General features: G+C 52.7%; 1 protein-coding gene and 1 pseudogene across 1 annotated transcript; both read right to left on the bottom strand.

Moving 5' to 3' along the window:
- The window catches only part of LOC135891988 (adhesion G protein-coupled receptor E2-like), a 1,091,233-nt pseudogene that overhangs the window by 885,575 nt on the left and 184,192 nt on the right, over positions 1–21,466 (bottom strand).
- LOC135891553 (low affinity immunoglobulin epsilon Fc receptor-like) lies at positions 440–15,241 on the bottom strand. Its single transcript, XM_065419119.1, has 6 exons — positions 15,114–15,241; positions 10,485–10,598; positions 7,316–7,441; positions 5,502–5,647; positions 4,452–4,558; positions 440–656 (listed from the first exon to the last, which is right to left on the bottom strand). Exons 1-6 carry the CDS (start codon positions 15,202–15,204, stop codon positions 512–514), a joined length of 729 nt encoding a protein of 242 aa, XP_065275191.1. The 5' UTR covers positions 15,205–15,241; the 3' UTR covers positions 440–511.

Below are 21,466 nucleotides of genomic sequence, written 5' to 3'. Positions count from 1 at the left end.
TCCCTGCCCTCAGTGCACAGAACTCCCTGTAACCTCACAAGCAGAGTCCTTTGGGCTTCAGAATTAAATGCCAGCACAGCCAATTAGTGCGGTACCCTGGGAACTAAACCTAGTGGGAACGAGGGACTCTGGAGAGCGATGGGAGAAACAGAGGGATTGTGGGTCTCATCATGCTAGGGGCTGACCACTTCCGACTTTAGTGGCAGTCAATGGTACTCAGCACCTGGCCTGGATCTTACATGACCTTTGCCAGGTGGCACAGCAAGTGCAGAGCTCTGAGCAGGACCCGGGTCTGGCAGCCTCTCAGCTAGACATTGGGTTTTGCTCAGCTAGGAGGGAGGTTGACAGTTGAAAGTCCTCTAGATCTCACCGTATTCAGTAGCTCTGACTCAGCCCAGTTGCGTTCAGCGAGGAGAGCTAGCCCATGAAGGCGGCCAGGGATCTGTTGGCTTTTATTGGCTGCTTAAAGAAAGTAAACCTCAAAACGGCAAAATGTTTTCAAAGGTGAAAATTACACACAAAAGGGCCCAGCTCTTTCACAAACGAAGTTATAGGGATTCCCACAATCTGCGTTGCTCCAGTTGCCTCTGTCATCCCCTGTGAGATGGACGCAGCGTTTCTGAGTGTTAACACTGGGGATCCCTGAAGACCAAGATCTGAAAGAGACGAGGGGAATATTTCCAGTGGCTAGAGCAGCTCCTGGGGAATCCGCTCTAGTCAGGAACATCTCCGTCATGGATCCACATGATCCAACAGAGCAACTTACCACAACTGCTGAAAGGGAAGACAGTAATACCTGTCTATCTACCCCCATATCACACATCTATCCATCCATCCCAGGCACTCCGCCTAGCGATCCCAGCACACACCTCCCGAATTATACATCCCCATGTACTCCCATCTGCCTATCTGTCCCCATTCACACCTACTTATCTGTGCCCATCCACTCCCCTACCTAGCCATCCCCATACCCTCCTACCAATCCCATACACCCATACTCTTCCATCTAGCAATCTACCTATCTATCCCCATACACACCCATCTATATCCACACTCTCTATCTATCCATGGGTGGCAGGTGAACCCCCATTTCGGGAAGGCTAGCCTCATGGCCCCGCCCCTTCCACCCAAGGCCCCGCTCAATGGAGCCCCGAGCCACCCCCACATCCCCCACGGCTGGAGGAGCCCTGGCTGACCTGCCCCAGCTGCGCTGGCTGGCCTGACTCCCAGACCAGCCCGAGCCGCCCTGGCCACCCCAGCCTCTGGCTGTCGGACGGAGCCCCGAGCTCCAGGCCACTGGCAGGAGCCAGGGGAAGGGATAGCTCAGTGATTTGACAATTGGCCTGCTAGACCCAGGATTGTGAGTTCAATCCTTGAGGGGGGCCATTTAGGGAACTGGCGTAAAAAGCTGTCTGGGGATTGGTCCTGCTTTGAGCAGGGGGTTGGACTAGATGACCCTCCTGAGGTCCCTTCCAACCCTGTGATTCTGTAAGCCCCTGCTGGCTTCAGGGGGGGCCTCAGGACAGAGCATGGGCAGGGCCATGGCCTGGGTTAGGGGAAGTTTAGCCTCCCCTGGCCTTTGATACCTGCTGTCTATCTATCTCCATAAACTTATACCTGTCTCTCCCGGGACACTCCCATACAACCATTCCCATTAGAGCTGGGTGAAATTTTTTCCATTTGAGAATCTGACACAAATTTGTTGATTAGATTTGGCCAATTTTTTTTATGGGGGGGACAGGGTGAAGGGGGTGGAGGCACCGGGGTCAGTGGGGAAGATCAAGGCGAAGTGATGAGCTCCCTTTTGACTCTGATCCAGAGGAAACCTGCAGTGCTTCCCCCTGAGCCTACTTGGTCTGGGGTCTCGGAGGGATGGTCCGCCCCAGCGTGCAGCTACCTCAGGGTCCCAGCTCAGAGCAGAGCTGCCCTGCACTGCACCCGGATCAGTGTCTATGAATAAAGCTCACGTTCGTCCCCGCTCCCCGTGCTAATCCCGTCCTCCCCACTGTAATCCTACCCCATGTTTATTGCAGGACCGCAGTGTGTTAGAGCCAGACGTCCTGGTGCTGAGCACCTGGCGCTTCCACTGAGACCAGCTGAGACCAGCTCGTGTTTGGGTGCCTCATGTCCTATTCTCCTCTATAAGGCAGGCTCCCTGGCTGGACTACATCTCCCACAGTGCACTATGGTATTCCCTCTGGAGGGGAGAGGTGGAGCATCCTGGGACTCCCTGGCCATGATGCGTCATGGGAGATGTAATCCTGCTGGGAGCTCATGGGGAGAATGATGACATACAGCAATTGAACTATGGTCTTCCCGCTGGAGAAGAGAGGCAGAGCATCATGGGAGCTGTAGTCAGGCTGGGGAGGCTGGCCCATAATGGAAAGGGAGAACATGCAGTAACTGAACTACAACTCCCATGAGGCACCAGGGCATTATTTCTGAAGGAAAATATTTGAGCTTGCACCCAAAATATTTTGCTTTTGGGGCATGTTTTTCAACAAAAAATCAAGATGTTTTGCAAGACGATGCAAAAAATGTTGAGTCAAAATCCCGATTTCCCATAAAAAGAACTGTTCAGTGGAAAATTTTCAACCTCCTCCATTGACTCCCCTGCTGGCTCTGGGCCATGTAACAATGCTTGTTCCCAGCCATGCCAGCCTGAAGTCAGTTGGCTATTCCCTTCTCACCAGCCTGAGGGACCAGACTGCTTTGTGGGAGGAGGCCAGCCACCTCTCCTGCTCCAGGGGAGGGAGTGAGTGAGGTGCAGTGTATAGGGCCCTGCTGGGTTTGGAAGCAGGGCGAGGAGACAGATGAAAGCAGGCAGAGGACAATGAATGCTCGAGCATGTCTACACTACCAAGTTTACTCCTGGGGGAATTCTGCATCACTGCACACACACAGAATTCATGTCTGGTGCAGAATTTTTTTCCCCCACAGAAAATACGTTCTGCCCAAGAAGTGCTGCAGTTCTGCCTTTTGCCCACCAGAACAACTGTCTGGCTAGCAGTAACGGCTAGCAGCTGGTTGTGTTTGTTACAGCAGCCTGCCGGTGGAGCCAAGTTAGGAGGCACAGTGGGGCACACGGTGCTGCCAGGGGGTCATAGACTGGGGTTCAGAAGGACTAGTGAGGGGACAGACTGGGGTATGGGCTCAGGAGCTAGTGAAGTGACAACATTGATCCAGGGGCTGAATGAGAGGGGGGCTCCAGGCCACATGGGGACTGGGGGTAGGAGGGCTCTAGGGCCACATGGGGACAGAGGGTGCAGTGACACATGGGGACAGGGCCAGATGTGCCTGACTGAATGGGAGAGACTCATCTGCATGGGGGAGGCTCCCCAACTCCCTAACAATTTCTCCACTCCCAAAAGAAACTGTTTCATACTTCTCACAACTACACCCAACAACCCTCCAGGTTCACTCCTGGGCTCCTTCCCTCTCCCTCAGCTCCTCCATTACCCCTGACTTCCCCAAGCCTTTGCACTGCTTCTGAGAGGTGTGGAAATACAGTTCTGTATTGTAGTTTAAATGAATTACTCAAAGTTCTGTATTAATATGCCTAGTAAGGAATCTAGTTGTCAAAAAAAAAACTAACCATTTCCTGAATCTCTTTTTTTTTTTTTTTTTTTTTTGCATGTATTGTTACAGACATACTTGCTCACAGGTATTTTGAAATAAATTGCCAAAATAATTGTAACTGGTGTGATTATACTGTTATTTTGACAAATAAAATGTGCAGAATTTTGCAGAATTTTAATATACTGTCTGTAGAATTGTACATTTTTGGCACCGAATTTTAAAATTTTTGGCACAGAATTTTTAATTTTTTGGTGCAGAGCTCCCCCAGGAGTAAAAGTTAAGTCAACGTAAGGCAGCTTATGTTGACCTAACTATGTAAGTGTCACACGACAGTGTTCCTCTCACCACTGTAACTCACCTGCTACGCCGACCTAGTAAATCCACCTCAACGAGAGGCATAAGGCTTAGGTCAACATAGTCCAGGCGACGCAGTGTCTGTATAGACACTGCTTTACTTGCATTGCCTGTTGGCTGTCAGGGTGGCTGACTGCAGGAGCCGTGAAATTGACAAGAAATGTCAATTTCACTGCTGGTAGGGTCCCTGTTTTGAAATTGAGTGGGGGCGGGGGTGTTCTGGCTGTGAGCCCCAGCAGTGCTGACAACTGGAGCCTCACTGCCCGGTGCTGAGAGCCCAGGCTGAGAGCTCCCTGCAGAGGTCCCAGCTGGAGTCCCCACAGCTGAAGCCCGGGTGCCTCCCAGGCTCTCAGCCCCCCCAAACTGCCCGTCTTAAGTCGGTGCAAGCACTCCTGGTGAGGCCACATACCACCGACAGGAGGGCAGTGTGGACATGATAAACACAGTAATTGCTGGTGGCAGTACATAGACTAATATAAGTCGACTTAACTTTGTAGTGTAGACATGGCCTTACTCACGTGTATGATACCGGTGAGCCATCCACCCACGTCCAGCTTCCTTCTGCGCCTTTTTGGCTCAGGCCGATCCAGTGGTGAATGGAATTGATCCCCACTGTTAGGAATGCCTAAGGGCGGGGGGGGGGGGGGGGGGGGAGAGAAGCACAAACCAGCAGCTATTTGTTTCCTACCTGGGGTTCTGCAAACCATCAGGGGCCTGCGTCCCACGGGGCCTGCCCAGCCCTCTGTCACCTGCCTTGCCCAGCTGTTGTGCTGAAACCGCCCACCCCACCTGCAGGCACACAGACCAGACAGCCAGGCGGGAGCAGGGGTGGAAGCGAGCAGCCATTGCAACTGGGAATGGGCTGTGAGGTGAAATGGGGTTATGGGGTTATGGATTTACACTGATGTAAACGAGACAGGATCTGGTCACGGGGCTTTGTCTGGATCCCGGCAGTGTCTCCGGGTAACAATGTGCACCTATGCCGAACGGTTCTGGCCACACACACCCTGCAGAGCTGATCACAAAGGCTGGGGACTGGAGGATAACCCCCACTGGGGGCCGCATCGGTGGGGGTGGTTGGGTGAGGGGCCTGCAAGTGGGGTCATGTCTCTTCTGGGATTGCAGGAGCTGGGGGGCTGAGAGGGGATTGCAGTGGCTGTGGGAGGGATGAGGGGCTTGCAGGAGGCAGGGGCTGGTGGGGCTTGCAGGGGTGGGAGGGCGCTGCTGGGGCTTTGTGGCAGAAATCCCTAGAGCGAGCCTCTGCTGATTTCTCTGGCACTCGTCTGCAGCATCTGCTGTGCCCAGGGGACTTGGGGCAGGGAAGTAAGTCCCTGCAATGTCCTCACAGCACAGGGCCCAGGGTCAAGCAATACAGCTGCCCTCCTCCCCCTGGGGATGCTGGGCTGGATCCAGAGGCTGCAAAGCATGGGCCCAGCAGGCTGGGGGAGCTGTCTGCAAGCACTGGGATTACAGCAGCAGTTTTGGCCTGGGAGGAGAGCTCCCAGGCAGGTGGCCCAGCACTGCGCCCAGTTCTGCCTCTCCCCAGGGGCAGGAGGATGGGGACCTACCTGCTCCCACGGGCTGCTGATGACAGCTAGCTCTGCACTGTGGTTGCTGCACGAGTTCCCGGCCATTTCCCAGGGCTTCTTTTCAAGGGAGAAAAAGTAGCATTTCTTCTGGAACTCCTCCCAGCCATGCGGGCAGCACGGGATCCCTGCAACACAGGCTGCAGCTCACCCCAAGGGCACAGAATCCGTGCTGGTAACATCCCGCTAATCCTGCAGCCCAGCCCAGGCCAGCCCCGACGAGTATCCCGGCCGGCTGCTCGCTCCCAGCCAAGGAGGCTGCGGAACAGGAACAGACCCTGTGGTTCTGCAGCTCCCAGCCCGCGCTACACACTCTCACCAGCTGGGGCCTCCTGAACTCCTGTCTGGACACAGCCAATTGCGCTGCCTCCGTGCAGGAAACAGGCTGAACTGAACGGAAGGTTTTGACATTTGTTTTCATTCCAATGCAAAATGAAGCCAAGACTGGCCCAGAAGAACCCATGGCCCAGTGGAGAGGGCACCAACCAGGGGCATGGGAAAGCCAGGGCCAAGCCTCTGACTCAGGTAATGCAGGGACTTGAACCTCGGTCCCCCACCACCCTGGCACGTGCCCTGAACGCCCAGCTCTAGAGTCATTCTCGGGGGGCGGGGGGGGGGGGGAGAGAGTGTGCACATGCACATGAGTGACTGACCCTAGAGCCCCCTGGCTTGGGCACTCGCCAGGGTGGTAAAAGACCCAGGTCTGCGTCCCTGCTGTGCCTGGTTTGGTCTCCCACATCCCAGCTGCATGCCCCAGGCCATGCCCAGAATGGGGTGGGACTTCCTATCGCTGCTTCTGACCAGAGCTTCCACCACGGCCCTGGCAGACCTTCCCATGGAGCATTTAGTCAAAACTGACCCGTTTCTTTGAAAAGCTTCGGTTTTGATGAATCGCCGTTTTCCTGGGAAAAAAGGTTTTGTCCAAAAGTTCCCAACCCGCTGGTTTTGTCCAAAAGTTCTCCCCTCCAGGTGAGAGCCGAGCTCTGAGTCCTCTCCACCAGCCCCCACACTCCCATCTCCCACAGCAACACCCCCCCCCCCCCCGGCCCCTAAGGAGCCTGTCATCCTGCTCAGGGGAGGAGAGTGTGTGCCATGGGCTGTGATCCCAGAGTCCTGGTCTGAGACACACAGCCCTCCTCCTCCTCCCCCCCCCCCCCCCACCTCAGATTGTTGCCTGGACGCGTTTGTTCCTGTTTTGCATCCATCGGATCTTGAGAAATCAGGATCCCAAGTAAAGAAATAAACAAGAAACTGTCACTGTGAGAAACCAGCTCGGCCAGAGCAAAACCACCGCTACAGGAAGCCTTAGTCACCCTGACTTACACCCAGGATCTAGCACCTACAGCTCAGCTCAGTCACAAGAAGGATTTGAGGGGGAAAGGAACATCCCAGGTTTGTGGGACAGTCACTTCTACAGTTGAGATTGAACCTGGTACCATGAGCACCCAGCTCCAGCCATGTGAGGTCAAGGAGTGGCTCCCTCAGCTGGTGGCAGTAATAGGCTGTTATCCTCTATGCAGCGTAGGTGCTGAGACAAAGCAAATCAGCCCCTGTCTAAACCCTCTTCAGGTCTGAACGTGACCCGGACTATGTGAAAGTTCTGATCCGGATCTGGATCTAGATCCCACTTTGGGTCCATCTCAAGGCCACTGATCCTCCCCCTGCAGAGTGCGTGGATGCAGCACTGGCATGCGGGAGGTTCTTCTGTCACCTCCCTGGCCCTCCTTGGTGCAGAGCTGGCTGCCTGGAGCCTCCATCCAGACACATCAGGCAGCAGGCCCGGGACCAGCACTTACATTTCAGGAGCATGAGCAAGAAGGCGGCTGTCGACACCAGCAGAGACACCCCCACCAGGGCGTAGAGGATGCCCAAGGACTTTCTCCCACAGCCTCTCTGCTCTGCTGCCTTCGGGGTGGAGACAGCTGCAAAGAACAGCGACATCAGCGGCTAGAGCACGAGTCAGCAGAAGAATAGCTGGTGTAATCTCTACCCATGCCACCAGCCACGGGCAGGAGAATGACCTAAATGTGCAAGATAGTGGGAGAGGGGTCTAGTGATTAGAACATGGGGGGAGGGGCTGGGAGTTAGGACCCCTGGGTTCTATTCCCCCCTCTAGGAGAGGAGCAGGGTCTAGTGGGTGCCCCCTACAGCACCAGAGAGTGCAGTCTGGGGTGTGAACTGTAAAGAGGAGAGAACAGAGCCTTCTTTGTCCCCATCGGACCCCGAGCCCATCACCATGGTGTTTGGGCTTGTTTGCCTCGCTACGGTCCCAATCCTTGAAAGCACTGATGACTCTCCGCTCCTGCCGGGGTCCATGGGCGCTGCGGGGACTCAGCACCTTTGAGAATCCAGCTCTTCGAGGCCTTGTCCACATAAGTGAGTGTGTGAAACTGGTGTGACTCACCAGGGCCTGGTCTATGCAAAAACTTTCCCTGGTTTAACTGAAGGTGCAATTTCACTCCCCTTTATTTAAACTGGGGCTGCTTTGTGTGTGAACACTCTTAAATCGGCTTAACACCAGCTATCAGCACCGATTTCAGTGTTCACTAAATCACTGATTTGCACTAAATCGGTTTGTAAATCGATTAAAACGAAACTGGTGCAACTTAGGTGCAGACAAGTCCCTAGTGTAGACATGTTTGAGTCAATTCAAGAGGATCTTACAGAGCTGTATCTTAAGCAGATTACAAAGGGCTCAGCTGCATGAAAAAGGCACATCGGTTTCGGCAGAGATGTGATGTTAAACTGCTTTAATTAAACCAGTGTAGACACTTATTTCAGCTTAACAGCTGCTTTCTTCAGTTAGTTTCAATTGATTAGGAGCAGGGTTGAAAAACCCAAATAAACCAAAAATCAGAACATCCACCTTTGTCTTCGCTAGGAAAAAAAGGGAGTGTTCTTACCTTGTGACAGCTAGAACAGGGTAACGCCTGAGGCCTGATCTACCCTACAAAGCTTCACCGGCTTAGCTATGTTGGCTAGGAGTGTGCAAAAACCACACACGTGCTCATGCCGACACAGCAATGCCAGCAAAACTCCCAGTGTAGACACAACCACGTGAAAAGAAGAATGCTCCTGTGGGCGTGGCTAATGTCATTTGGGGAGGTGGTGTCCGCCAGCCCAGGAACACCTCCAGCTGGCCGACCTAGGGCACTCGGCTGACACAGCTATATCGCTGCAGGCTCTGAAGCGTAGACAAGCCCCCAGCGGAGAGAAGGCAGCCTGGAGCTTTCCCATGGGTCAGTGGGTTGAAGTAGCAACCACGGGAGCCAGGGGTTCACCTCAACCTGCTAATTGATGGAAGCTCCAAGCTGCCCTGTCTCCACAGGGACGCCCCCCTCTCTTAGTTAGCGGGAGTTTTCCTAGTGGAGACGCTGCCTCGGGGGGCTGTGCCAGTTCTGAGTCAAGTCAGGACAGCTCTCCCACGCCGACGGTGCCAGGCCAATGGCAGGCACCCGATGCCAACGTCGGCTCGTCCACCAAGCTGGGCGGGTTTCCTGAAACCAGGGGGCCTGGACATGGTAGCTTCTGTATGGAGCACATGGCACCCACCAGGGCTCCCTGTGTGCCAGCCTCCCATCCGCCAGCAACTGCCCACCCCTTCCCCCAAGCCAGGTGCTCTGGATGCCCACCATCCCCCCTCCCCCAACCAGGGTCCCCCATTTTTCCCCATGCCAGGGGCTCTGTGTGCCCCCCCCCACCACCCCATACCAGGGTCCCCCATTTCTCCACCTGCCAGGGCCTCTGTGTGCCCCCCATTCCCTCTCCCCCCATACCAAAGTCCCCCATTCCGCTCCATGCCAGGGGCTCTCTGTGCTTCCCATTTTCCCCCTGCCATGCCAGGGCAGTGGTTCCCTTTCTCCTGCCTTTGGTCTCTACACTCCCATGTCCCCGGCTCTCTGTCACTGCTGACAGCTGCCGTTTAAGGCTCCAGCATTGCTAGTTATTACCCTCGTAGCTGCAACTGAAAATGACACCACCTAGTGGATTCCTGACCGGGGACAGACCCTGGGGCTGGCACACTGGCAGTGTTCGCCCCGCCGCAGGCGTCACCAGAAAAGCCACAACTAAAGCCAATGATGTTATTGTTCTCATTTGTAAAGCTCTTGGAGATCCACTGATGAAAAACACTAGAGTCGAGCTGAGAGTTAACCCGGCAAAGTGCTGAGAGCCTCTGGGGAGATCTCTCTCACTGCCTCTGCAATCCATACATTGAACCCTGAGTGCACTGAGTGCATTGGGTCGTTTGCCCAAGGAGGGGGCTTGGGGGGGTGTCATCAGTTTAATTCCTGCAAATGCCCCATTTGCTCACCCAAGCATGAGACACTGAGCCAGGCAGAGCCCGAGAACGCATGCCAGCACCACGCAGGGCAGCAGTGCTGTAGGGGCTGGGTTTCAGTTCTAATGGGATCGTTTCCCTGGAACAAGGTTTATTTGTGTCCAGCCCAGTCAGGGGATCCACTAAACTCGCCTTTGCAAGCCTGAGCATCTCCTCTGAGCTCTAGCTGCTGTGTCTAGGCCACAGCCATTGGTATTCTGCACCCATGGAAGTGGCTGCAGGATTTGGCCCAGCTGCGTCATGCTCCAGAAACCTCAACTTTCGTTTAAAAATAAAACCATCGGGGAGATTTTCAAAGGCACAAGTGGGAACTGGGCACCTAATTCCCACTGGGGGGGGGGGGGGCAGTGGGAGTTGGGCATCCAACTGCTCATACTGCCTTTGAACAAATCCCCTTTGGCAGCGGAGATAACACTGGACACAGGACACAGGTGTCCTGATGCAGAGAGGCTGCCTGAGTCTGCAGAGAGCCTGAGCCAATTGCTCTTCATTTCCATCTGTAGCCTCACATTAATGCTTTTCCCTTTGCCAAACCCAGACATCAAGCCCGGTTGTGCTGACCCATCAATTCTGTGACCCACACACCTCCCGTGCTCTGTGAGATGCAGCTCAAGTGAGTCACCCACCTGGCTCTGCCTTTGCTTGCCACTGGGGCTGCATCTGAGGCTGGGATGGTGGCTGATTGGGATCGACGTTCTCATAATCCCTCTCGCAGTCATCCTCAAAACTGCCCATCGAATCTAGAGGCAGAAAGAGGGTTTTCTAGAACAGCCATGGACCTGTTTTATTGTCTATTCTGGATCACAAAGCATTTAAAACCCAGACTCCTCCCCAGGCCTGGATGCTGGGTTCAGTCACTTCCCAGCCCAGCTTTGGCTTTCGCTGTCATTGTTATTATTATTTATCTGTATTGCAGATGTGCCGGAGCCCCAGCCATGGCCCAGGACCCCACTGCACCAGGCGCTGTATAGACCCAGGTCCCTGCCCCAAAGAGCTTCCAATCTAAGGCAATCAAAGCTGTTCACAACCCACAGAGTCAACCACTGACCTGGGCTGCGAGAATATCTACAGCTGCAGGGATGTTTATGGGAATCCCTGGGCAAAATCCTTGTTCTCAAGGCTGAAAATTTGCCCTCTAAGGATTCACTTACCCTCCCTCTGCCCAAACCCTTCACCTGTGCTCTCTGGAGAGTGTAATTTTAGTTGGCTAAACCAGGTATTCATCTATCTATCCCCATACACCTCCCTATATCTATCCACCCCCATACACCGTATCTTCTATCTATCTATCTATCTATCTGTAAGCAGGGTCTGAACGAGCCCTCCACTGACATCTAGTGGTGAGCTGGGGGGAAAGACTTCAGGAACAGCCTGTGTTTGCGTCTACTCTGCACAGGTGCGCAGCATGATGGAGTGCTTGACCAAAATGATCACGTTTGGCTGGTGTTGGGTTACAATTCACTTTACTGTCGAGTGCAGGGGTAATGAAATATTTTTCTCCTTATTGTATGAAGAAAGGGCAGCAGAACTGTACTTAGTGTAAGGGGACTGTTGCCCCCTTACTAACATTCAGTGGGGGTGTTTTGGTTGGCTAGCTCCCAGCACTAAAAGGGGAAGGGTCGATGGCAAATCAGGAGCCTGAGACTGACAGTCCCCAGGAACAATGGGGAGAGGCCAATGCTCCAGATCAGCCTGATTGACAGGCTAATCAGAGGGTCAGGAGGCCAGGGAGGTCCCGTCCTCCGTGTGAGTTGGAATTGCCTGGGTCAGACTGAGTGGGGCCGAGCTAAGGAGAAAGCAGGGGCCCAAGCTGAGCTGGAGAGCAGAACCGTGCCAGATCCAGAGGGGCCAGAGGCACAGCCACAGAGCCAGAGACACAGCCCAGGGAGAGCAGATCCTGTGCTGGGAGCAGAGCTGCAGCCACAGAGCCAGAGACGCAGCCCAGGGAGAGCAGATCCTGTGCTGGGAGCAGAGCTGCAGCCACAGAGCCAGAGACGCAGCCCAGGGAGAGCAGATCCTGTGCTGGGAGCAGAGCCGCAGCCACAGAGCCAGAGACACAGCCCAGGGAGAGCAGATCCTGTGCTGGGAGCAGAGCCGCAGCCACAGAGCCAGAGACGCAGCCCAGGGAGAGCAGATCCTGTGCTGGGAGCAGAGCCGCAGCCACAGAGCCAGAGACGCAGCCCAGGGAGAGCAGATCCTGTGCTGGGAACAGAGCTGCAGCCACAGAGCCAGAGACGCAGCCCAGGGAGAGCAGATCGTGTGCTGGGAGCAGAGCTGCAGCCACAGAGCCAGGTGTGGTGAGCAAGTGGGGCCAGCCAAGGGGGGACCTTGGGCAAAGGGCCCAGCACAGAAAGACACCCCCAGACAAGGGCCCTTGCAGGCCAGACCGGGAGGGGGACCGTAACCTGACGGGGGGCTGACGCTGGGAAGAAGGGTCCCACCACTCAAAGCCCGGAGGTGTGTGGCCACCACCATTGCAAGTGTCCAACCCGCAGCATACCTGCAGCACAGCCAGGGCCTGAGACGGAAATCTGGGACCTACAAGGAACAGACTGCGAAGTGCCCTGATGTCCAGAGACACGGTTTGTGATGTTCCCTGCCACAGAGCAGGGTGATGTGTTTTCCTTTAACCTTTCCCATTTTTCCTTATTCTTTTCTTTAGATTAATTGTTAATTAAACAACTTGTATTTGTTTTAAATTGTATGGAATAATCAGTGGGTCAGGGAGGTGCCCAGTGCAGAGAGAGTACCCCGGAGTGGGGACACCCTAGCCCCTGTCCTAGGTGACCACAGCAGGGTTGGGGGTTGAGCCCCCCAGGAATCCTGGGCCCAGCCTTGTTGGGGTTACGAGGACTCTGCCAGACAGGAGAGTGGAAGGGGAGCCCTCAAGGGCAGGGAGGCCTCTGGGTAAAGGGAGTGGGAGCGAGGACTCAGATCCTTTCGCTAGCCCACTTCACCGGGGTAGTGCAGAAGCCAGGAAAGTTCCCCACAATAGTGGGACCATTCCCCCGCTTACATTAGTCTGGCCTGTGAGGCACCACCCTAATCTGAACCTCATTTGCTAAGCATGGGGTAGGGCTGCCAAAGCCCTGTGAAGGAGAGCAAGGGTGGGAGCGGCGTTTGGGATGGGAGATGTGGCTAAAGGAGGGTCCTAGATGCTCGCTGGTGGTGCACTCAGTAGGGTTTAGAGACTGAACTAATTAGCTTCAAGTGAGAGACCTTGTTTCTCTGTTCAGGGGTAACAGGAACTGAATGTTAGTAGCTCTGGGGGCTGTGCCTTAGTCCATGTCTACACTAGCGAGCTTAAAGCTATGCCGATGCGGCTGTACCGCTGTAAGATCGCTTGTGTAGCTGCTCTATGCCGGTGGGAGAGAGCTCTTCCGTCGACATCATAAAACCCCTTCCACAAACGGCGGTAGCCAGGATGGTGGGAGAGCGTCTCCCGCTGACAGCGCTGTTCACCGGCAAATCTGTGGGTGTAACTTACGTCACTCAGGGGGGTGGTTTTTACACACAAGCCGTTCAATGTGGGGTAAGGACTGTGGTGACATGAAAGACAAGGCAGAGGCTGTACAGCTGGAGAGACCAGTAAGAGCTGAAATCACTAACACCCTGGGTTAAGCCATGTGACCTCAGCCCATGGAATGACAGAAGTGGCAGTGCCGACCAGCAGCAGCAGCAGCAGAGACAAGCAGCGGAAGCAGTAGCCGACATCTAGTTGCAGAGGCTCATAGCAACCACAGAGACATTGCTTGATTCTCCCCCACCACCACCCTTTCTGGGGTGGAAAGTGACCCCCTATGACCCACCTCTGAACTCTTGGTCTTTGCTAACCAAGGACAGCCACCTGTGAGTGGGGTGCAGTGGAGGGAATAATGTGGTAAAGGGACATTAATTCGTTGGACTTTCCCATCCCAAGGTGGGAAACTGAGGCAAAGGACACAGCCCATCGGTGTGGGGTCGTCTTTGCTTATCATTACATGCTTTTGAATGGGGTTGTAGTGTTTCCCCAAACTAATGCTTGGTTCCCTTTCTCTTTTAATAAAAGTTCTGTTTCGTTATACACAGACTCAGTGCTTGTGAGTGGGGAAGTATTGCCTCTTAATGGTGCTCACGGTTTGTGTTTGGTTTTCCCAGATTACTGAGTGGGGGCTGGTTCTGCTCTGTATTGTTAAGAGGAACCCCCTAGATATTGAACCTGGCCCTAGTTGCTGCTGACTCCACCTGGCAGAAGGGTTACATACCTGTCTATCTATCTATTCCCCATATTCCCCCTCTACCCATATGTAAGACACTGGTGGTAATTGTCCTGCTATGATCAGCACTGATGAGGCCTCAGCTGGCGAATGGTGTCCAGTTCTGGTCACTGCACTTTAAGAAAGATGTGGACAAATTGGAGGGAGTCAAGTGAAGAGCAAAACAAATGATCAAAGGGTTAGAAAACCTGCCCTGTGTAGAAAGGTAGAAAAACTGGGCAGGCTTAGTCTTGAAAAAAGAAGGCTGAGGGGGGACCTGCTAAGGAGGACAATGATCCATTGTTCTCCACATCCACTTGAGGTAGGACAAGAAACAACCAGCTTAATCTGTGGCCAGGGAGATTTAGATTAGATATTTGAAAAATCTTTCTAGCGGTAAGGGCAGCTCAGCACTGGAATAGGTCACTGAGGGAGGCTGTGCAATCCCCGTCTGGAGGGTTCTAAGAACAGGTTGGACAAACGCCTGTCAGGAATGGTCTAGGGGTTTACTTGGTCCTGCCTCAGTGCAGGGGGCTGATGTCTTGAGGTCCCGTCCAGCCTCACATTTCTCTGATTCGGGGAGTAGGGAGACATGCCCAGATGATCCCAGCTGGTGATCCACACCCCATGCTACAGAGGAAGGGGGGAAATTCCAAGGTCCCTGCAATCTGACCTGGGGGAACATTCCTGGCAATCAGTGTGACTGTGAGCCAGACCCACCAGCCAGGCATCTAAGCAGAGGATTCTCTGTCCCGTCTTAGAGCAGCGGTTCTCAAACTTCCTGCACTGCGCGACCCTCTTCTGATAACAAAAATTCCTACGTGACCCTGGGCAGGGGCAGAGCCTGAGCCCCGCTGCCCCGAGCTAAAGCACTCAAGTTTCGGCTTCAGCCCCAGGTCCCAGCAAGTCTAATGCTGGTCCCGGTGACCCCATAAAAATGGGGTCCTGACCCACAGTTTGAGACCCGCTGCCTTAGAGGGATGAGCTAGAAGTTCAGTCCCCATGTCCCCCCGTGTTTACCTGGCCTCCCGTGTGGCATCTTGGCTCTTTTGATCTGCGACAGCTGCATGGAGTTGTTCTGGTACCTGCAGTAACTGGCCGCTGTTTGCATCACACTGTGAAGCAGCTTCGTCCCGGGCGGCAGCGTCTCCACCACAGACTGAGTGCAGCACCAGGGCTTGCAACACACCACAGCCTCTCCTTCCCTTTCACAAACCACGAGTGCTGAATACACCCACCGTTAACCCCTTCCCTGCCATGGACACAGCTCTAGCCCTTTAAAATGTCAGCCGGTTGATGGGCGGGAGCCATTGACTAACACTGGGGTCCTGTAGAGGAGACACGCCCTTCTTGTAGGAGGCAGGGGGAATTGTTCTGAGCCAGGTGAGCAGGCAAGGCTAGGGTGACCAGATGTCCCGATTTTATAGGGACAGTCCCGATTTTTGGGTCTTTTTCTTATATAGGCTCCTATTACCCCCCACCCTCTGTCCCGATTTTTCACATTTGCTGTCTGGTCACCCTAGGCGAGGCTCCGAGATCACCAGTGCTTGGAGGGGGCTGGTCCGGGGCAATCCAACATTCCCCCAAAGGGACCCCACCATTGAGGGCAGGGCAGAGAAGGAAAACAATGCTTCTCAAACTAGGGGGATACAATATCACATACATTTTATGGGGGGAGTCCTATAGGCAGCTTTCCAAGTTTGCCTCCCCATGTTTTTCCCTACATTGTATTGTTACAATAGCATCTAGGGCCCATACTGGGATCAGAATTGTGCCAGTGCTCCCCAGACCCCCACCAAGCTCAGAGCCCACATTGTACCAGCCACGTCACACAGCGCCCCCAAGATCAGGGCCCCATTGTGCCAGAGCCACAGACAGGGTAGATTATTATCCCTCCTTCAGGTGGGAGCTGGAGACCAGACAGATAAAGTGACTGGTCCCTAGTCACAATGCAGCAGAGCTGGGAATTGAACTCATATTGCTTACTCTTTCGGCCCCTGCCATACGCACCAGGGCAGCCTGCCTCTCTGTGAAGGGGCAGCCTGATCCCAGGAGCAGAGTGCACCCTGCAGAGCATGGCGTGTCCTCCACTGCAGCATTTCCCCAGGTATTTGGGCAGGTGGGGGCTGGTGAGGTGGGGTCGATACAGTTGTGAGTGGGGTGTGCAGATGGCATGTGCCGGGGTAGACAGGGCACCTCTTTCGTTTCCATTGTTTGGGGTGAGTTGCTGTGACTTTCAGCCATTGGGGAAATGCCTGGGGCTGAGGAGAGGGGCTGAGATAAAATGAAATGCAGGATTTCCTCTTCCTCGCCTTCGAACACTCCTTGCTAATGTTTATTATTAAGGCTACGATTTTGGCACAGAGGTGACGGTGGTTGTCACGCTGTCTGGAGCGGCTCACGACCAGGAGCGCCCACTTCAGACTGTCACAAATAGGGCAGACCCCCCAAAGTGCTGGTGTGTTCTCTAATTAGCTTTCACCAAGTCAGTAACAACTGTGAACTCCTGGATCACTGTACCAGTCGTACCATGGAGTCAGGCAGTCCCCTTAGACTCTCCAGTCTATCCTGCCACCCAGACACACTGGACATAGGGATAAATGGTCACTTACACCAAAAATCACACCACATTCAGGTTGCTTCCAGTCCCAAGAGACCTGTCACCTACCACAGATCACTTCGTACCCTAAATCTTATACCAAAGACGGCACCTGTAGCCAATCCTGGAATAAACTAGCTAAAGGTTTATTAACTAGGGGAAAGCAATAAATGCGTCATTTACAGGTCAAAGCAAGCGAACATGTACAGCCAATGAGTTACCATCTAACTCCTGAGAGGGACAGAATTGTCAAGATCTGTCAATTCAAAGTGTCTTTCAGGGCACCCCAGGAGGCAGCCCCTGGGGATCTCTGGCTTCAGTTTCAAGTCTCTGGCCCTTCAGAGTTCAAACAGCCACAAAGGTGCCGTTTCTTTTTGTCAGGGATTTTTATTCCCTTCCCCCACAGTTCAAGGTGATGGGACAAGTTCATGTGCACTGGGGGGGGAGGGAGGGAGAAGCAATCAGTAAAGTCTTTTGTCCTCTGATGTTCCACAACTGTTTGTCTGGTGTCTTTGAGCCTTCTTGTACTGGCCAGGAAATGACACCTTGTGTAGCAAACTAGTATTTCACACTTCTCTCCTCACTGTGGGGGTTTCCAGTTACAGCACAAACACTGAAATCTTACCTTATAACATGGGATATAGACGTTACCAGTGAGATTAATGCACGACGCAACTTACAAGCATTTCATAGAGTCTAAACTCTGAACACATTCTTATTAGACTAATTCCTATTTTAAGCAAAACTAACATGCAGGTGACCTGGTCTGGTCTCCTGCTATGAATTTGTCAGTTCTTAGCTAATGCCTGCAGCCCAGGCAAGAGCTGGTATCCGGCCTGCCAGCATCACAGTGGTCACAGAAATTGTGAATTTAAATAAAGACTGTGAACTTTTGGAAATGGAGGGGGGGCAGGGTGTGTGTGTGTGTGTTGGAGAGTGAGCTCACCTCAGCTGCAGTTCCTGTCCCACTGGGTGTTACAACCTGGTGCACAAGGTCACAGCACCACTGAGGTTTGCCCCAGCTGCCCCTCCATCTCCAGCTAAGATTGGCAGGCGCACCATACCTGAGTGCCAGGTTGCAACCCTCAGAACCAGGCCCAGCTGCACGGGACAGGAACTGGGCTCGCTCTCCAACCCTCCGCAGCCCCTTTCAAGATTTCACAGACTTTATTTGGGTCACTGAAAACCAAGCACAGGAAATGCCTTTTCCTGTGCAATGCCTTGAAGAGAAAAGCACATGGCTAACCTGTGGCCAGGAAGGAATGTCAGGGACCTTTCCTTGACTTTTCATTTCCCCCTCTCATCTCTGCTATGAAATTTACTAAAAATTTCCATGGCAGAATCATAGCCCTGTTTATTTTGTGTACTGTGGTAGTGCCTGGGAGCTCCAGACATGGACCAAGACCCCATTGTGTTAGATGCTGTACAAACACAGAACAAAGACAGTTCCTGACCCAAAGAGCGTCCAATCTAATGTCTACACTATGGACTTTGGTCAACTCAAGTTAACTTGGTGTAGAGCCGCCAAAGTTATCACTTGGGTGGGTGCATGCTTGGCTGCTTGCATTGGTGCTTCGCATACTCACTAGCAGTGCTTGTGCTGATGCAAAGTGAGGTGCACCATGGCTAGGTATCCCAGTGGGCCACCGCCCTATGTAATGCCTTTTGATAAATGTTTGCAATGTGTTGTGGGGTAGAAATGTGTCACCCAGGGATCTCTGGGAGCCAGGGGTCAAGTTCCCAGCATGCAACTTTCTCTATCTTATAATGCCATCCGTATCCCCTAATTCTTGCAGTTTAAAAAAAAAATCCCACAAACCCGTGCAGCACTTTTCAGTGTCTGCTATCTCTGACGGAAGCATGGAGCCCACCCAGCACTGCGCTGAGCTCATGAACGCTGCAATTGTGGGACACACGATCCTCCAGCATTTGCAGAGCCAAAGGACGAGCCATAGCCACGGGGGAGGGGATGAGAATGGGTGCAAGGGAGATCAGGTTTTAGATGGGGTCACTGGGGCAGGTCGAGGGGTGAGAGGAGGAGAACAGTGAGAAACTTCTGTCTCTGTGACTGAAGAGAAGGAGGAGAGAGTTACAGGGGGTAGCGGGGAAAGGAGGGAGAAGGCCACATATTTTGTCCATTTTCTCTTGGCAGAAATCAGCAGCATCCTGTGCAGACAGAGAAGTGGAGACAGGAGGAGGGGAGGCTGTGAGGAGTGTATCAAAGGAAGCAGTACCTGTCCTAATGCAGATGTGCCAATGCTGCTTTGGGCTCATTTTGTGCCCTTTGAGCCAGGCCAGCTTTCTCCATGACTATCAGGGCTCCTGGATCCTCCAGCAGACGATTACTGCCACTGCTCAGCTCCACCAGCTCTTCTGAAATTCACTTGCTGTTTGTTTATTTCCAACAGCACCAACTTGATTGAGAGTGTCAGCTCCTTGGGGCAGGAACTGGCTACTCCTCTGTTTGTACCTAGCACAATGGGGCCCTGATCTTGGTTGGTCCCCAGGCACTATGGTAATAAACACGATTATTAATAATGAGACAGCAATAGAAGCAATTCTTCCACTCTGTTCTGCACTGATAACGGCCTCAGCTGGAGTGTTGGGTCCAGTTCTGGGCACCACATTTCAGGAAAGATGTGGACAAATTGGAGAAAGTCCAGAGAAGAGCAACAAAAATCTTTAATGGTCTAGACCACATGACCTATGAGGGAAGATTGAAAAAATTGGGTTTGTTTAGTCTGGAGAAGAGCAAACTGAGAGGGGACATGATAACAGTTTTCAAGTACATAAAAAGTTGTTACAAGGAGGAAGAAAAATTATTTCAGGGAAGTCTACGACCACAAGGGACCACTGTGATCAGCCAGTCTGAACAGCCTAGGGCATAGGACTTCCCTGAATTATTTCCTGTTTGAACTACAGCAAAACAGCCAACCTTGATTTTACAATGGCCAGAGATTTTGTTCCAGTGGTTAGTTCCCCTCACTGTCAAACATTCCTGCTGCCTTAATTCCAGTTTGAATGTGCATAGCCTCAACTGGTAGACCATCCTTGGCAGTTGTTTGTCTAACCACCTCCAGTGAGGGGGATTCCACAGCCTCCCTTGGAAACCTTTCCAGTGCTTAACTAGCCTTAGTGTTAAAAAAAATTCCTAATCTCCCTGTGCAGATGCAGCAGTTTACTTCTTGTCCTGCCTTCAATGGACACAGCTGGAATGTGGTGTATTAGCAGTATAATGATTTCAGCAAACAGAGCATCCCCCTCAGTGACACAACTGTGCCATCATAAATCCTGGGTATAGAGCAGATCACAGCCAATCTAGCTGAGACTTGCCAAACACACTGCAATGGTGGGACCTCCAGGCCTCAGAAGTGTCTAACGGAGATCCTGAGGGAAGTGTTTGGGGGGAAAGTGTGTTTAAAGGTGAGCTGCAGAGGGCAAACTTGGGCTTGTTTTCTTCTTGGGACGTGTTGAACGTTGCAGTAATTTTCACCTCGTCTTCCCTGTGTGGAAAACAACCCCCGAAAATACTCCCAGCCTCCTGTGTACATATGAAAGAAGAAAAAGAGGGGATGAGTCCAGTGTCTACATTCCCCCCAACTTCTAGACTCCCCCCATCAACTAAAAATAGAACCCAAGAGTTCTGGCTACAAGTCCCTGCTCTAACCACTGGTTCCTACTGCCCCATACTGTATTTTTCAGACAAACCTTCAAGTTGAGTTGCTTCTGTGTCTTGTCTCCAGCCCCATCATTGATGTAGTGAGATAAACAAGCCCTTCATATCCCCTTCTCAGGAAGAACATTACTCAGAGTCTCACTCAAGGGCTAGGAGTGGGTGCCAGATTCTGGCCACGTTCCAGGCAGCATCTCACTGGCAAGAAGACATCTGAGGTCTGTGCTGAAGCCACCCCTCTGTGTGCAGCTGGCTGCTATCCCAGGGGCTGAGGTGGTTTTCCATTCTGTCATTCCAGCCTGGGTTGACTCACCCCATTTCCAGGGTGGCCCTGCTCCAGTGCCGCAAGTTCCTCTCTGCACCTAGCAGGCTTCAAACCAGGGTGGAGCACTTGTCAGAAGGGGAAGCACATGTGTAGTGAGCACATTTCCTCTGCTTTCAGTTACAGGACAATGGTTGGAGCAGGGGGTGGGGAGCTGTCAGGGTTCCCTCCCCACTCTGAACTCTGGAGTACAGATGTGGGGACCCGCATGAAAGACCCCCCCTAATCTTATATTCCACCAGCTTAGGTTAAAAACTTCCCCAAGGCACAAATTCCTTTCCTTGTCCTTGGATGGTATCGCTGCCACCACCAAGTGATTTAAACAAACATTCAGGGAGGGGTCACTTGGAGCCCTATCTCCCCCAAAATATCCCCCCAAATACCTTCACCCCCTTTCCTGAGGGGCTTGAGAATAATATACCAACCAGTAGGTTAACAAAGTGAGCACAGACCAAATCCCTGGTTTTTAGGACACTGAAAATCAATCAGGTTCTTAAAAGAAGAATTTTATTAAAAAAAAGTAAAAGAATCACATCTGCAAAATCAGGATGGAAGATAACTTTACAGGGTAAATAAAAAGATTTAAAACACAGAGGATTCCCCTCTAGGCTCAACTTCAAAGTTACAAAAACAGGAATAAACCTCCCTCCTAGCATAGGAAAAATTCACAAGCTAAAACAAAAGATAATCTAACACATTTCTTTGCTATTACTTACAATTTCTGTAATTTTTAGATTTATCAGTTCAGGATCTTTTAGGAGCTGGGTTACCTGCTTGGT

This window comes from Emys orbicularis, chromosome 19, assembly GCF_028017835.1.
Source record: "Emys orbicularis isolate rEmyOrb1 chromosome 19, rEmyOrb1.hap1, whole genome shotgun sequence".
Taxonomy (NCBI): Eukaryota; Metazoa; Chordata; order Testudines; family Emydidae; genus Emys; species Emys orbicularis.
The sequence above is the reverse complement of the archived record's forward strand: the minus strand, read 5'-3'. Positions and strand labels throughout refer to the sequence as shown.

Excerpts from the sequence above, each read along its gene's own strand:
- LOC135891553 (XM_065419119.1), bottom strand. The coding sequence starts at position 15,204 with ATGCAAACAGCGGCCAGTTACTGCAGGTACCAGAACAACTCCATGCAG. Across the intron at positions 5,648-7,315 it reads CTTGCTCATGCTCCTGAAAT|GGATCCCGTGCTGCCCGCAT; the intron begins GTAAGTGCTGGT and ends CCTGTGTTGCAG. Across the intron at positions 657-4,451 it reads GGCTCACCGGTATCATACAC|ATCTTGGTCTTCAGGGATCC; the intron begins GTGAGTAAGGCC and ends CGTCTCTTTCAG.